Raw genomic sequence first — 14624 nt, forward strand, 5'->3', positions numbered from 1 at the left:
GAACCTTGAGGTCTATCTCTGAACCCTGAGGTCAATCTCTGAACCTTGAGGTCTATCTCTGAACCCTGAAGTCTATCTCAGAACCCTGAGGTCAATCTCAGAACCCTAGGTCTGTCTCAGAACCTTGAGATCCATCTCTGAACCTTGAGGTCTATCTCAGAACCCTGAGGTCAATTTCAGAAATTTGAGTCTATCTCAGAACCTTGAGGTCAATCTCAGAACCCTAGGTCTATCTCAGAACCTTGAGGTCTATCTCTGAACCCTGAGGTCAATCTCTGAACCTTGAGGTCTATCTCTGAACCCTGAAGTCTATCTCAGAACCCTGAGGTCAATCTCAGAACCCTAGGTCTATCTCAGAACCTTGAGATCTATCTCAGAACCTTGAGGTCTCTCTCAGAACCTTGAGATCTATCTCAGAACCTTGAGGTCTCTCTCAGAACCTTGAGGTCTACCTCAGAACCTTGGATCACACTGAGAAGCTTTGGAAGAGGCTCAGAGCCTTATGGCACTGGGGTCAGTCTCAAAGCCCTGAAGACAGCCACAGAGTTTTGAGGTCTATCTTGGAAAAGTGGGGTCACAGTCTGAACCATGGCATCAAATTCAGGGCCTGGAGAACAATCTCGGAACCTTCCAGCCAATCACACTGAGACCAGTCTGAGAAGCTTCAAAGCAGGAACAGAACCTGGAGTCCATCTCAAAACTTCAGACGCTCTGGGCTGAAAGGGACCTCGAAGAGTGGTCATCCAGCCCCCTCCCAGGACAGAAGTCACCTCCACAGCCTCCCTGGCCTGGCTGTCCTGCCTCTGCTATGTGCCCTCCTTGATGGGGATGCCTGGTGGCCCCTGCCCACTGCCTGCCTCTCTGCTGGACACTCCAACTGCTGGCTACTGTCTTCAGAAGTTGGGACTCATTTTCCTTCCTTGAGGCTGAAATGTGCCTTCCTGGTCCCAGATGGGCCCTCTGTGACCTCTGCGGAGATTTCAGGATGAGACCCGTGTTCCCTAGGTCTGCTGTAGCCCTGGCTGCCCACACTGGGTCCCTCCCAGGGCTTCCAGAACCCCACCCTCCCTCCTGAACATGCTTAACACCAACCCAGTTACCTGCTTATGCATTTCAATGTTGAGCCCATAAGACATCTCATAATACTGAAAAGGAAAAACCAAGTAAGAACCTCTGCAGTGGAGATGGGTGCCCTCCTCCAGACAGGTGATGCCAGGGTCTTCCAAGAGCCCCCAGGTTCGGGAGATCACAGCAGGACGCAGAGCACCCCCAGCTCCACGGGGTCTCAGAGGAGAAGCCCAGAGGAGGAAGCTGGGGTTCTGCCTGGAAGGGCCCCCTCTACTCTCCCCAGAGAGGCAGGGCAGGTAGGAAGCGTCCAGAGGCCCTGGCCCCATCAGGCGAGGGGTCCTCCCTGTCTCCCTGTTCCCGGAGCTGGGTGGACCCTCCGAGAGAGAGACCTTGAAATCCCAAATCCGCCCAATGTACAGACAGGGAAGATGACGCTCGGAGAAGGGCAAGGACCTACCTACCCCAGAGTCCACCGTGGCTCAAAGCCCTGCCCGCCTCTCCCCGCACCCTGGCATCATAAGTGCCCTCACCATGACATAATGTCGCTGCATTTCCGTCTTCTCACTGGCTAGCTTCTCACATTCTAGCTTGAGGCTGGGAAGGAAAGAGAGGGCAAGGGGCTCCTAACCGCCCCATGTGGGCCGGCTTCCAAAGTGAGGGGCTGGATCTCCCCCTCCCGACTTCCTTACAGACTCCCTCCCTCCTCCCAGCACCTCCTGTCCCAGTCCCTCCCCGCCCCTTCCTGGGCTCCCAATGCCCCAGCTCTGACTGTCCCCAGACCCCTCTGCACCTGCGCTTTCACCTGGAGGCCTTTCCCGCGCCCCGGGAGCCCCTCCTCCCCGCCCCGTACCCCGGAGGCCCCGCCCCGCGCCCAGGTGAACTCCCGCGGCCCCCGGGGCGGCCCCCCTCACCTGTGGTACTGAGCCTGGAGAAACTGGAATTCTTCTTTGATGCGGTCGCAGATCTCCAAGATCGAGAACTTGAAGGGCTGGCCGGACTGGAGCGGGGTCTGGGGGGGTTTGGGGAGGGACGTCAGGGTCTGAGTTCCAGGACACCAGGGACCCCTCTCCGCAGCCCCACTCACCGGGTGCCTTCCCTGGGGGTACATCCTGCCGATCCGGGAAGCCCTCCAAGCGCCACCAGAGCTTGATGATATGGAGGCTGCAAGAGTGGGGGAGGCTGAAGTGGGGTGGGGGGGAGGCTGCCCGAAGAAAGAGGGAGGAGGGAGAGGCGGCGCGGGGCAAGGGACCCTGGAGTCCCTGGCGCGCGCCCCAAGCGCGGCGCGCCGGGTCGTGGGAGCCCTCCCCGGGCCGGGCGCCTGGCAGCGGGGCGGGCGGGAGCAGCGCCGGGCGGGGGGCGGCGAGGGCGGCCGCGGCCCGGCGCATGAAGTCCGCCGCCGCGGCCGGTTGGCGCGGCGGCCGGCGCGGGCGGCGGGCCCCGCGCGGAGCCGCCTCCTTCCGGCGGCTCGCCGGGAGCCGCGGGCTGAGCCGCCTTAAGGTGGCGTCCGCGCCCCACGCACCCCGGTCCCGCCCGCCACTCTCCGCGCGCTCCGCCCCTCCGGCGTCCCGGCCCCCGGGCACCCGCCCCTTCCTTCAGTCCCTGGGCCTGTGGGGAAACTGAGGCCGAGTGGGGAGGCGCCCAGTGCCGCAAAACAGGGTCCCCGCCCCCTCCCGGAGGGGCGGGAGGAGAAACACCAGTGAAGAAATTCACACCGCGTTACCCACCGTTGCGGGGGCTTGCGGAGGGCGGGGGCCCCTCTGGAGTCGGAAATGGCTTTTCTGAGCAAGTGACATTGGGCTGAGATGGAAGGGTCAGGAGGACGCAGCCTTGCCAAGCGCTCGCTCGCAGTGAGCCCTGCCAGGAAGGGAATCTCACAGCAAACACCGCTTCCCAGATCGGGCAGGGCCCTCAACCTCTGGGGGCCTCAGTAGTCTCTGCAAAAGGTCAGGGATGGTGCACGATCTTTAGTGTTTAATTTTTTGCAGAGATAGGGTCTCGCTATGTTGCCCAGGCTGGAGTACAGTGGGGCGATCATGGCTCACTGCAGCCTCGAACTCCTGGGCTCAAGCGATCCTTCCCCCTCAGCTTCTCGAGTAGCTGGGACTACAGGTGTGCACCACCATGCCCAGTTAATTTTATAATTTTTTGCAGAGATGAGCGGGAGCGTCTCACTATGTTGCCCAGGCTGGTCTTGAACTCTTGGACTCATTCCTCTCTCTTCGGCCTTCCAAAGTGCTGGGATTACGGGCGGGAGCCACGGCACTAGGTACTACACTTACATGAGATGGTGCATGAACGCCCTCAGCCTTTCCCTACACAGAGCAAACTTCCACAGATAGGAATTGTATTCCTACTGCCATCACCAGTGGACTGGGCTGTCTCCCTTCTCAGACTGGGTTTCTTGAAGGCAGGGGCCATGTCCCACTTAGAACTGGAAGAACCACAGCTCTGCCGTCAGACTCAAGTCTCTCCCAGGGCAAAGGCTCCAGCCCCGACCAGAAACCACAGACATCCAGCCAGCATTCTTCAGGCCCACCCGGGAAGTTCTTATTCTCTCCGGAGAAACCTCAGGAGAGGTTCGTAAAGTCAATCAACAAACATGTACTGAGTGCATACTGTGGACCACACACTGCAGTAGACACTGGGGCACAGCTGGGAACAAAACAGGGGAAAATCCATGCCCCTTGATCATGCTTGGACCTGTGTCCTTAGATGAACGAACACCTAACGGTACCTAAGGGTTAGGGTTACAAACACCCATTTTTGTAACGGGCACAAGAGCCCTTGTCAACGGGCCAGGTCAATGGGCCAAGAGTGGTGGGTCATGCCTCTAGCCCCAGCACTTTGGGAAGCTGAGGAGGGAGGATCGCTTGAGCCCAGGAGTTCAAGACCAGTGTGGACAACGCAGCGACAATACAAAATAAATGTTTGCATTTTTTGTATCTCTACCAAAAAATGCAGAAATAATTAGCCAGGCATGGTGGTGCACACCTGTAGTCCCAGCTAGTTGGGGGGCTGAGGCAGGAGATACCTGAGCCCCAGGAGGTCGAGGCTGCAATGAGTAGACATCACATCACTGCACTCCAGCCTGGGTGACAGAACACGACCTTGTCTCAAAAAAAAAAAAAAAAAAAAAAGCCCTTATCAAATTTAAAGCCATCGTTTTCCAGCCCACAGATATTTACGGAGCACCTACGACGTGCCAGGCACCCTTCCAGGCACTGGGATTATAAGGGTGGATAAAGGAGACAGATCCCTGCCCTCTCTGAGTTTGTGGGATGTGAGTGACAGGCTAGGCAGATTCACAGATTGATAATTATGGGTCTATTTGTATAGACAGAGGAAGAGTTTAGGGGCCAGTGATAGAGATTAACAAGAGGAAACCTGCTTATCGGGGGTGTCTGGGAGAGGGCTCTTGGGGGAGGGTAGCCTTGGAAATGAGACCTGAACGATGAGGTTGGGCAGCTCTGGGAAGGGAGGAAAAGAGAGAGCCTGGGATAAAGATACAAGTGTGTGTGTGTGTGTGTGTGTGTGTGTGTGTGTGTGTATAGTACTCACTGGCTCCCTATTGTCCTCAAATCCAAACTCGTCTCTCTTCCCACAAGGTTCTGCACAAAACTCCCCCTTTTCCCCTTGATGATCTCTTTTTTCACGTTTTGTTTATTGTCTCTGGAGTGCAGTGGTGCGATCTCAGCTCACTGCTGCAACCTCTGCCTTCTGGGTTCAGGCGATTCTCCTGCCTCAGCATCCCAAGTAGCTGGGATTACAGGCACCCACCACCAAGCCTGGCTAATTTTTATATTTTTAGTAGGGATCGGCTTTTGCCATGTTGGCCAGGCTGGTCTCAAACTCCTGACCTCAGATGATCCACCCGCCTTGGCCTCCCAAAGTGCTGCGATTACAGACTTGAGCCACCGTGCCCAGCCCACAGTGTGTTTTGGATGTGAGTATGTTTACTCGGAGGTTGTTCGAGTCCTTGTTTGTCTCCCTCACCACGAAGAAGGCTGTGGAGGGACTGAGCCTGTCTAGGTCCCTGCAGGGCCTGGCACACGGCAAGTGCTCAACAACCAGCCTAAAGCCAGAAACCACTGGCCTCATTCCCTGCTCAGAAATTCTCACAAACAGGGAGAGCCATCATTCCACGTTGCCAAGAGCCTGTGATTCCAGGTTCTTGGGGGTCTGTGAAGTGCTGATTCCAAACCCTTTCCAGCAGGTGTTTCACTCCCCTGGGAGGCCAACATCTCCCATGCCAGGACCTTGAGCACACATAGTGGCATCCGTCCTCATTGTCTGCAACTGTCCACACCCCACATCTTCCTTCTTGTTGGTTTTTTGTTTGTTTGTTTGTTTGAGACAGAGTCATGCTGTCATCCAGGCTGGAGTGCAGTGGCATGATCTCGGCAGACTGCAACCTCCGCCTCCCAGATTCAAGCGATTCTCTTGCCTCAGCCTCCCAAGTAGCTGGGATTACAGATCTCGGCTCACTGCAACCTCCGCCTCCCAGGTTCAAGTGATTCTCCTGCCTCAGCCTCTCCGGTAGCTGGGATTACAGACACGCACCACGCCTGACTAATTTTTTTTTTTTCTGAGACGGAGTCTCGCTCTCTCACCCAGGCTGCAGTGCAGTGGCACCATCTCAGCGTACCGCAAGTTCAGCCTCCCAAGTTCACGCCATTCTCCTGCCTCAGCCTCCTGAGTAGCTGGGATTACAGGCGCCCGCCACTGCACCCGGCTGATTTTTTGTATTTTTAGTAGAGACAGGGTTTCATCGTGTTAGCCAGGATGGTCTCGATCTCCTGACCTCGTGATCCACCCACCTCGGCCTCCCAAAGTGCTGGGATTACAGGCGTGAGCCACCGCGCCCAGCTAATTTTTGTATTTTTAGTAGAGACGGGGTTTTACCATGTTGGCCAGGCCAGGCTGGTCTCAATCTTCCGGCAGCTGATCCACCCGCATCGGCCTCCCAAGTGCTGGGATACAGGTGTGAGCCACCGCATCCCTCCAGATCTTCCCTCTTCTGCCAAAGCCCCTGGCTCTGGAAACCCAGTGGCTCCTTCTCCACCTCCATCGCAACACTTGCTCACAGCAGCCTCACCTCCCTCTGCAGGGCTCTCCTGTCCTGGCGGCCCTCGTCCCTCTCTAAGCACAGGTGTGGTGGCTCAAACCTGTAATCCCAGCACTTTGGGAGGCCAAAGAGGCCAGGAGTTTGAGACCAGCCTGGGCAACGTAGCGAGACCCGCATCACCCGCCCCGCCCCTCGTCTCTACAAAAAAATAATAAACATAGGTCTCTGTCCTTCCTTAGCCCGGTCACCTGAATGTCACCTTGACCCATACCTCTGGCTTCCAGGGCTCTGAGACACTGCCTCCCCTTGAGGCTTCAGTGACCGCCTCATGAGGAAGACTGCAAGCTCTGGCTCCACCTCTGGTTCCTACCCTGAGATCCAGCCCTGTGCGTCCAGCCACCAACGGGGCATCTCCCCTAGAGGTTCCCCAGATCTCAGACTCTTACCCCCTGCTCCTGTCAGGGTCCCCACACACAGCCCCCCAGATACTCCAAACCAGAGCATCAGCCTAGTCCTCTATTGCCAGCACCAATCCTGCAATCCTCCTCCTTTCTCCCCGCCCCAGCAGCCCCCACCCTGGCCAGGCCTTTGTCCTCTCTCCCATCTGGACCACAGCCACCTCCTCCCTCTGAGCAGCCTTTGTTTTTGGTGAGCTTCAGTTGGAGCCTGGCCCTCCTTCCCTCAAACCCTCCCCTGGCTCCCTATTGCCCTAAGGACAAATGCCCAGGTCTTCAGCCTAGCACTGGAGCCTCTGCATCCCTGCCCCAGCCAGCTTCACCTTCCTCCACCAGATCACACCACACCCCCAGCCCCTCCAGCCACCCTGACCAGATTACCTAATTGGTGCCCTTTCTTTCCCACCTCCGGTCTTTCCCTGCTTGTTATCTCTTCCTGGAATTCCCTCCCCTCCTTTTATGGCTGGAGAAAGTCCATTTTCTCAAGGCCTAACCCAAAAACTGTCTCCTCCAAAAGCCATCTCTCTCAGCCTCCTGTCATCTCCTCCATATGTGCGCGCACACACACACACACACAGTGGACATAAACTGCTTGGTGTTGGTGGATAAGTGGATATTTCGTCTACGACCACCTCCACATGCTGCAAGAGGCTGGAGCCCTAGAGAGGACCCAGCCCCAGGCCTTCCAGGGAGGGGCTCCCAGAGCATCTGGCGGGGACAGAGGTACGGGGACACGAACCCTCCCAGGGCCACAGAGCGCACTGCCCGGTGAGTGAGCTGAGGCTCCCTGGAGGAGGGGATCTTTACCTAGCAGTCTTCAGATCCCTCTACCAGGCACAGTGCACCGGGGAGGGTAAATACAGATTTGTGGATTGCCCGAGAAGCCACAAGACCACACACGCACACAGGAACACACCCCATCCCTTGGTGTGTGTGATCCGCCAGGAAGGAGGAGTTTTTGCTCTGGGCAGCAACATCCCCAACTTTGGGAGCAGCGGGCGGAATCTGGGGAGACTCAGCTGCCAGCAACTGCGTGCGATACTGGGGAACCCTTGGCCGCCTGTGACTGCATAACTCCCCAAAATACCACATCCGGCCAGAGCAGGAAGCAGGGAAGCAACCTGCCAGGCGTGTTCCAGCCTGGGCAGAGTCCCCAGCGACTTCATTTGCCACGCGGGGCTTCACGGACCGCCTCTTTGGGCCTCAGTTTCCCCAGCTGCACCATCAGGGAAGAAGCTGCCAGAGGGGAAAAGGAGCTCAGCCGCCGATCTCCCCCTTCCCACTACAGAGAGGCTCAGTCCCTGGTTCCTGGCTAGGGTTTTATAATGTGGATGTGGGTTTAGAAAAAAAAAAAAAAAGGGAAAAAACTGAGAAGCTGCGCTGGGACCCTGGATTGCTCAGACCACCTTAAATCAGCCTGGCCGCCCCAGCTACTGTGGAAATTCCTTTCTCCGCGGTGGTTGGCTGGGGGCGCCAGCCAATCCGCTCGCGGCGCTCCCACATGGGCCAGTGACGTCACAGAGGAAATTGGCCAATGGAGATTAGGAGACCAGCAACCAATGACAGGAGGCACTGGGATCAGTAGGGCCAATCGGAAGGGAGCTCGGCGTTCCAGGCAGGGTTTGGCGAGTGTGGCCCCCCTCCCTAGAATCTGAGACCCTAGTGGACGCCCGAGCCCGGCCGGATTGGAGGACGGGGGGGATAAAGCTCCATTATTATTCGGAAACAGGGGAAAGCGAGTCACCCCCAAGCCTGGCCTATCTCCCCTTAAAAACAAGGAACACTCCTGCGATATGCTACCTTGCAAAATCCCGGCTAGCTGGCGGAGCAGAGGTTGCATCTTTCTTCCTATTTCACAGATAGGTAAACTGAGGCAAAGAGTAGTTAAGTCATGCTGAAGACCTGAAGCTCTTACCCGAGCCTGGAGGCTCCAGGAACGGGCTCAGTTTTATTTCCCAGATGGTGGGCGGGGATAGGCCTATAGGTAGTCCGGGGGGGGAGAGTGCTGGTCCTTGTGCCTCAGTTTCCCCGAGCGTGCAAGCTGGAGGGGAGCACGGGTTTTCAGAAAAAGACTACGATTCCCAGAAGTTCCCGCGCGGCGCCCGCCCGGGCTGTCAATCAAAGTAACGTGGGTACCTCTCCGGCCCGCGCTCCCCCGCCCGCCACCTCCCTCCCGCCAGCTCCCGCTCCCTCCCTGCCGGCTCCCGGCCCGGCGCGGTATAATTACAGCCCATTGATCCGACCCGGGCCGGGAAAGCGGCTCCCTCGGGGAGGCCAAGCCTTTGGCTTCCGACACCGCCAACCTCTGCCTACCGCCCCCTCCAGCCGAGCTGCTGGGCCACCAGCCAGGCCTGTCCCCTCCCGCTGGCCCCGGGCTCGCGGGTGACCTCTGAGCCTCAGCTCCCCGCCACGCTTGGCGGTGTGCCCCCCCCCGGAAAAATCACACACACATTTCCTTCCACCCAGGAACATGGGGAGCCATCTCCCTAGAACCTCCAGGGCCACTCTTTGAGCCTCAGTTTCCCACATGCATAGTGAGATTGCTGGACAAAACTCATTGATGAAACCAATACTCCGTGCCGTTCTGCCTGTGAGCAACCAGGGCTGACCTTGGTGGAAACTCAAGGAGGGGCTCCCAAGTTTGGGAGGAGGGGAAGACATCCCAACTCTCTCAGAACCCCTATGGTCAGGGTTGGGGTGAGGGAGGATCAGAGCTGGGGTGGGAGTCGGGGCAGGCTCAGCCAGGATTTACCGCCCTCATTGGGAAGTTGGGATAGCTTTCTAGATGTTGGGTGGTAGTATTTAATAGATGTTGGGGCCGGGTGTGGTGGCTCACGCCTCTAATCCCAGCACTTTAGGAGGCCGAGGCAGGCAGATCACCTGAGGACAGGAGTTCCAGGCCAGCCCAGCCAACATAGTGAAACTCCGTCTCTACCAAAAATACAAAAATTAGCCGGGCATGGTGGCACGCTCCTGTAGTCCCAGCTACTCAGGAGACTGAAGCAGAATAATTGCTTGAACCTGGGATGCGGAGTTTGCAGTGAGCCGAGATTGTGCCACTGCAGTCCAGCCTGGGCAACAGAGTAAGACTGTCTCAAAAAAAAAAAAACAAAAAAAAGGTGTTGGGCTTCGGTATTTAAGTTAGGGTTTTGCAGAATGCATAGGAGTTGCCTCATTTGAGCAGTGCCTTTAGATCACCCTAACCCTAAGTGGACAGAAGAAAGATGGGGCAGCCTTAAGCCCTTTCCTGTGACAGAGTGAGCCTTAGGCTCTGACCCCTAGCTTTGCTGTGTGGATCTCTGAACTATTCCCCAGCTGTGAAGTAGTGAAGTAGGGGAGAGGTAGACACCCCTACAGTTAGAGGGCCCCTGTGCCTACTTTCGCATGGGTGCTGAAGTCACAGTGGGTTCTGACCAGTGGGAGTCAGGGACTGGGAGCCCATGGCAGGTGGTGGCACTAGGATTGGCTGAGGGGCTCAGGAACTCCAGCCTCTCCCTGAGTAAGAACTGGGCGGCTGGGGGAGAAGTCCCAGAGTGACAGCAGCTCAGTGCCAGACATGTTCACTCTGCTTGGGTTTCCTTGTCTGGAACGCAAGGTTAATAGAATCTTCAAATAAGGCCTATAAAGTATTTACAATAATGCATAGTAGGCCGGGCGCAGTGGCTCACGCCTGTAATCCCAGCACTTTGGGAGGCCAAGACGGGCGGATCACCTGAGGTCAGGAGTTTGAGACCAGCCTGGCCAACGTGGGGAAACCTTGTCTCTACTAAAAATAGAAGAATTAGCCAGGTGTGGTGGCACATGCCTGTAATCCCAGCTACTCAGGAGGCTGAGGCAGGAGAATCCTTGGAATCCAGAAAAAGAGGTTGCAGTGAACCGAGATCACACCACTGCACTCCAGCCTGGGCAACAGAGCAAGATTCTGTCTCAAAAATAATAATAATAATAATAATAATACATAGTAAATGCTCCATAAAGGGTAGCTATTTGTATTCCCAACATTTCTTTATTTTGTCCTTATTATTGAGACAAGGTCTCGCTCTGTCACCCAGTCTGGAATACAGTGCCACCATCATAGCTCACTGCAGCCTTGACCTCCCTCGGCTCAAGCCATCCTCCTGCCTCAGCCTCTGGAGTAGCTGGGATCACAGATGGGTACCACCACACCCAGCTGATTTTTTTTTTTTTTTTTTTTTTTGAGACGGAGTCTCGCTCTGCCACCCAGGCTGGAGTGCAGTGGCCGGATCTCAGCTCACTGCAAGCTCCGCCTCCCGGGTTCACGCCATTCTCCTGCCTCAGCCTCCCGAGTAGCTGGGACTACAGGCGCCCGCCACCTCGCCCAGCTAGTTTTTTTTTTTTTTGTATTTTTTAGTAGAGACGGGGTTTCACTGTGTTAGCCAGGATGGTCTCGATCTCCTGACCTCGTGATCCGCCCGTCTCGGCCTCCCAAAGTGCTGGGATTACAGGCTTGAGCCACCGCGCCCGGCCTAGCCAGCTGATTTTTAAAAAATGTTTTGTAGAGACAGGGTCTCACTATGTTGCCCAGACTGGTCTTCAACTGCTGGGCTCAAGCAATCCTCTTGCCTCAGCTTCATAGAGTGCTGGGATTACAGGTGTGAACCACTGTGTCCAGCCCCCACTATATCCTAAATGGTCCTTCTTTCCCACCCTGCCCTCACACTCTATATCTACGCTATGCATTCTCCATTGTGCCCACATCCTTGATGATCCATTGAAATGTGAATCAGGGCTGGGTGTGGTGGCTCACCCCTGTAATCCCAGCACTTCGAGGGGCTGAGGCAGAGGGGTTGCCTGCGGTCAGGGGTTCGAGAGCAGCATGGTCAACATGGTAAAACCCCGTTTCTACTAAAAATACGAAAATTAGCTGGGTGTGGTAGCGGGCGCCTGTCATCCCAGCTACTTGGGAGGCTGAGACGGGAGAATTGCTTGAACCTGGGAGGCGGAGGTTGCAGTGAGCTGAGACCGTGCCGTTGCACTCCAGCCTGGGCAAGAAGAGCAAAACTCTATCCTCCCCTACCTCCAAAAAAAAAAAAAAAAAAAAAAAAACAAAAAAAACTCTGAATCAGATCCCACCCCTCCCTTGCTCAAGAACCTTCCATAGCTCCCTATTGCCCTCAAAATAAAATCCAAACTCCCTACTTCTGTCTATGTGATCTCACCTCCATCGCCTCCCTCTTCTCACCTCCTCCCGCTCCTCCCCCTCTGCTCCAGCCACACAGGCCTCCTCCCTGTTCCTCACAGAGTCTAGCCTCAAGACCTCTGCACTGCACTGGTTGTTCCCTCTGTCTGAACCACGGCCAGCCTTTCTCTTCCGTTCAGATCAAACATCACATCCTAGAGAGGCCAGCCTGGCTAGAATAGCTCCCCCCCGCCTACCTGCTTAGCTTCTCTTGTTCTTCAGAGGCCTCGTGGCTCTCTGAACACATACTATCTGTTCGCTTCCGTGTGGATGGTCTGCCCAGGCCCCAACATACTACTGGCTACACTGTATTTATTGGGAGAGTAAGTGGACAAGCCGATAGAGGAATAGAGGCTCACCAAGGTCACACAGCATGGTGGACGCAATGCCAGGCCCCTGCTAACCTGCCCAGCGCTAACACAACCTGTAGGGTTCAGCTGAGATCTCAGAGATCGCACTACCCCCAGAGGCTGTGAGACCCAGTGTCACTGATGCGTAAGCCTGGGTTCAAACCCCACCTCCGCCGCTGCGTCACTGTGATCCTGTACGGCGGGATAATTATAGGAACTTCTTTATTGAGTCATCACACGATCAAATAGCTCGATAGATGAAAAGGCCCTGACCGTCATTATTGTGTGGGAATGTGCGGGGCCCAGCTGGGACAATTTGGGGTGTGGAAGCAGAGCTGGGGCTGGTACCCCAGACAACCCCCATTTTTAAACCCCTGGGGCCTTCTGGTCATTGCACCAACCCCATCACCCACACCACATGTAACCCCTCTGTACCAAGTTGGGGGCTCCCCCTCCTAGGATCCCCACGGACTCTGTCTCCAACTCCACCCTCCCTCCTTCCCTGGAGAGCTCATTGCCGGGCCCTAAATTTGCCCAGCCTGGTCTCCCTGGAAGGCACAGCACAGATGGGGGTTGAACAAACCCCTGGCTGCATGGCCCAATCTGAATCTTCTTTTTAATTTTTTTTTTTTTATAAGACAGGGTCTTGCTCTGTCGACCAGGCTGGAGTGCAGTGGCTGGATTTCTGCTCATTGCAGTCTCCACCTCCCACGTTCAAGCGATTCTCCTGCCTCAGCCTCCCGAGTAGCTGGGACTACCGGCACCCGCCATCACGCCCGGCTAGTTTTTTTGTATTTTTAGTAGAGACGGAGTTTCACTGTGTGAGCCAGGATGGGATGGTCTCGATCTCCTGACCTCGTGATCCGCCCACCTCGGCCTCCTAAAGTGCTGGGATTACAGGCGGGAGCCCCGCGCCCGGCTTTGTTATTAAGACAAGGTCTCACTCCGTCGCCCAGGCTGGAGTGCAGTGGCATGATTATGGCTCCCTGCAAGGCTCAAGCAAAATCGTCCCACCTCAACCTCCCAAGTAGCTGAGACCACAATCGTACACCACCACACCTGGCTCATTTTTTGAGATTTTGTAGAGATGGGGTCTTGCTGTATTACCAACCTCAATCTGAATCTTCCTCATCCAGCTTCTGGTTTGCAGTGAGACCTTTTAGGCCTTGTGGACCTCCGTTTGCTCACCTGGAAAAGGGGCAGGGTACTGTCACCAATCCCAGAGTGGCCCTTGATGACAGCTTCTGCTGCCATTGCTTTTTTTTTTTTTTTTTTTGTGAGACAGGGTCTCATTCTGTCACCCAGACTGGAGTACAGTGGGGAGATCTCCACTTACTGCAACCTCCACCCCCCAGGTTCAAGCCATGCTCCTGCCTCAGCCTCCCGAGTAGCTGGGATTACAGGTACATGCCACCATGCCTGGCTAATTTTTGTTTTTTTGTTTTTTGAGATGGAGTCTTGCTCTGTCGCTCTGTTGCCCAGGCTGGAGGGCAGTGGCGTGATCTCGGCTCACTGCAAGCTCCGCCTCCTGGGTTCACGCCATTCTCCTGCCTCAGCCTCCCGAGTAGTTGGGACTACAGGCGGCCACCACCACGCCCGGCTAAGTTTTTGTATTTTTAGTAGAGACGGCATTTCACCGTGTTAGCCGGGATGGTCTCGATCTCCTGACCTCATGATCCGCCCGCCTCGGCCTCCCAAAGTGCTGGGATTACACGTGTTAGCCACCGGCCTAATTTTTGTATTTTTAGTAGAGATGGGGTTTCACCATGTTGGCCAGGCTGGTGTTGAACTCTTGACCTCAAATGATCCACCTGCCTCGGCCTCCCAAAGTGCTGGGATTACAGGAGAGAGCCACCGCGCCCGGCCTGCCATTGCTATTATCACTGGGCTACCTGGTTGATATGCACACCGTGGCCCTCTGAGTTAGGGGCTGAGAGCTTGCCCTGGGATGGGCACAGTGCCGCCTCCAGCCTTTGCCTCGGGGTTCCCTCTGCCTGGAGCACCTGCCCCCTCCTCGACAGCCTCCTCCCCAAGATGGGCTCTTGCTGTCAAGCCCTTCTCAACTCAAATGTCACCCCCTCAGAGGGGCCTCCCCTCCTCTCCTGGGCCAAGCAGCCCCATCTGCGTCACCAGCCCTTGCTAGATTTTTCTTTCTACCACTTGGTGTTCTCTGAAATGGCCTTGGCCTATTTTCCAAACCTTCCCCATGACTCTGTAGGCTCCATGAGGGTCGAGAGGGATACCCAAGCCTGGCACACAGTAGGCGCCCAATAAATACAGGAATGAAAGGCCCGCTGCTGCCCCCGGTGGGGTTTTAATTCCTTCCCCACCAATCCAGTTGCTGGGAGGTCAGGCTTTGGAGGCAGACAGGCCCAGAGACGCCTAGGGACCTGCCCAGGGTCACACAGCCACGCGCTCCAGCTGGGAGCTCTGTGGCTGCCCTTGTGGAGGGAGGGTGGCGGGGGTGAGTTTGAGGGTGGTGGGGC

The 14624-nt window shown here is 56.1% G+C and overlaps 1 protein-coding gene across 6 annotated transcripts in view; it reads right to left on the bottom strand.

Annotated features, from left to right (window-relative positions):
• TLE2 (TLE family member 2, transcriptional corepressor) overlaps nt 1-2453 on the bottom strand; it is a 36424-nt gene extending 33971 nt beyond the window's left edge. For all 6 annotated transcript variants that reach the window (XM_017847993.1, XM_017847992.1, XM_017847990.1 and 3 more), the window contains exons 1-4: nt 2153-2453; nt 1980-2077; nt 1599-1662; nt 1101-1145 (exon numbers count right to left, since the gene is read on the bottom strand). In XM_017847993.1, coding sequence (XP_017703482.1) covers nt 1101-1145; nt 1599-1662; nt 1980-2077; nt 2153-2176 — 231 coding nt within the window. In that variant the 5' untranslated portion in view covers nt 2177-2453. The remainder of the gene's footprint in view (nt 1-1100; nt 1146-1598; nt 1663-1979; nt 2078-2152) is intronic.
• Between the last annotated feature and the right edge of the window lie 12171 nt (nt 2454-14624).

Source organism: Rhinopithecus bieti, unplaced genomic scaffold (assembly GCF_001698545.2).
Source record: "Rhinopithecus bieti isolate Rb0 unplaced genomic scaffold, ASM169854v2 scaffold_30687, whole genome shotgun sequence".
NCBI classification, from domain to species: domain Eukaryota; kingdom Metazoa; phylum Chordata; class Mammalia; order Primates; family Cercopithecidae; genus Rhinopithecus; species Rhinopithecus bieti.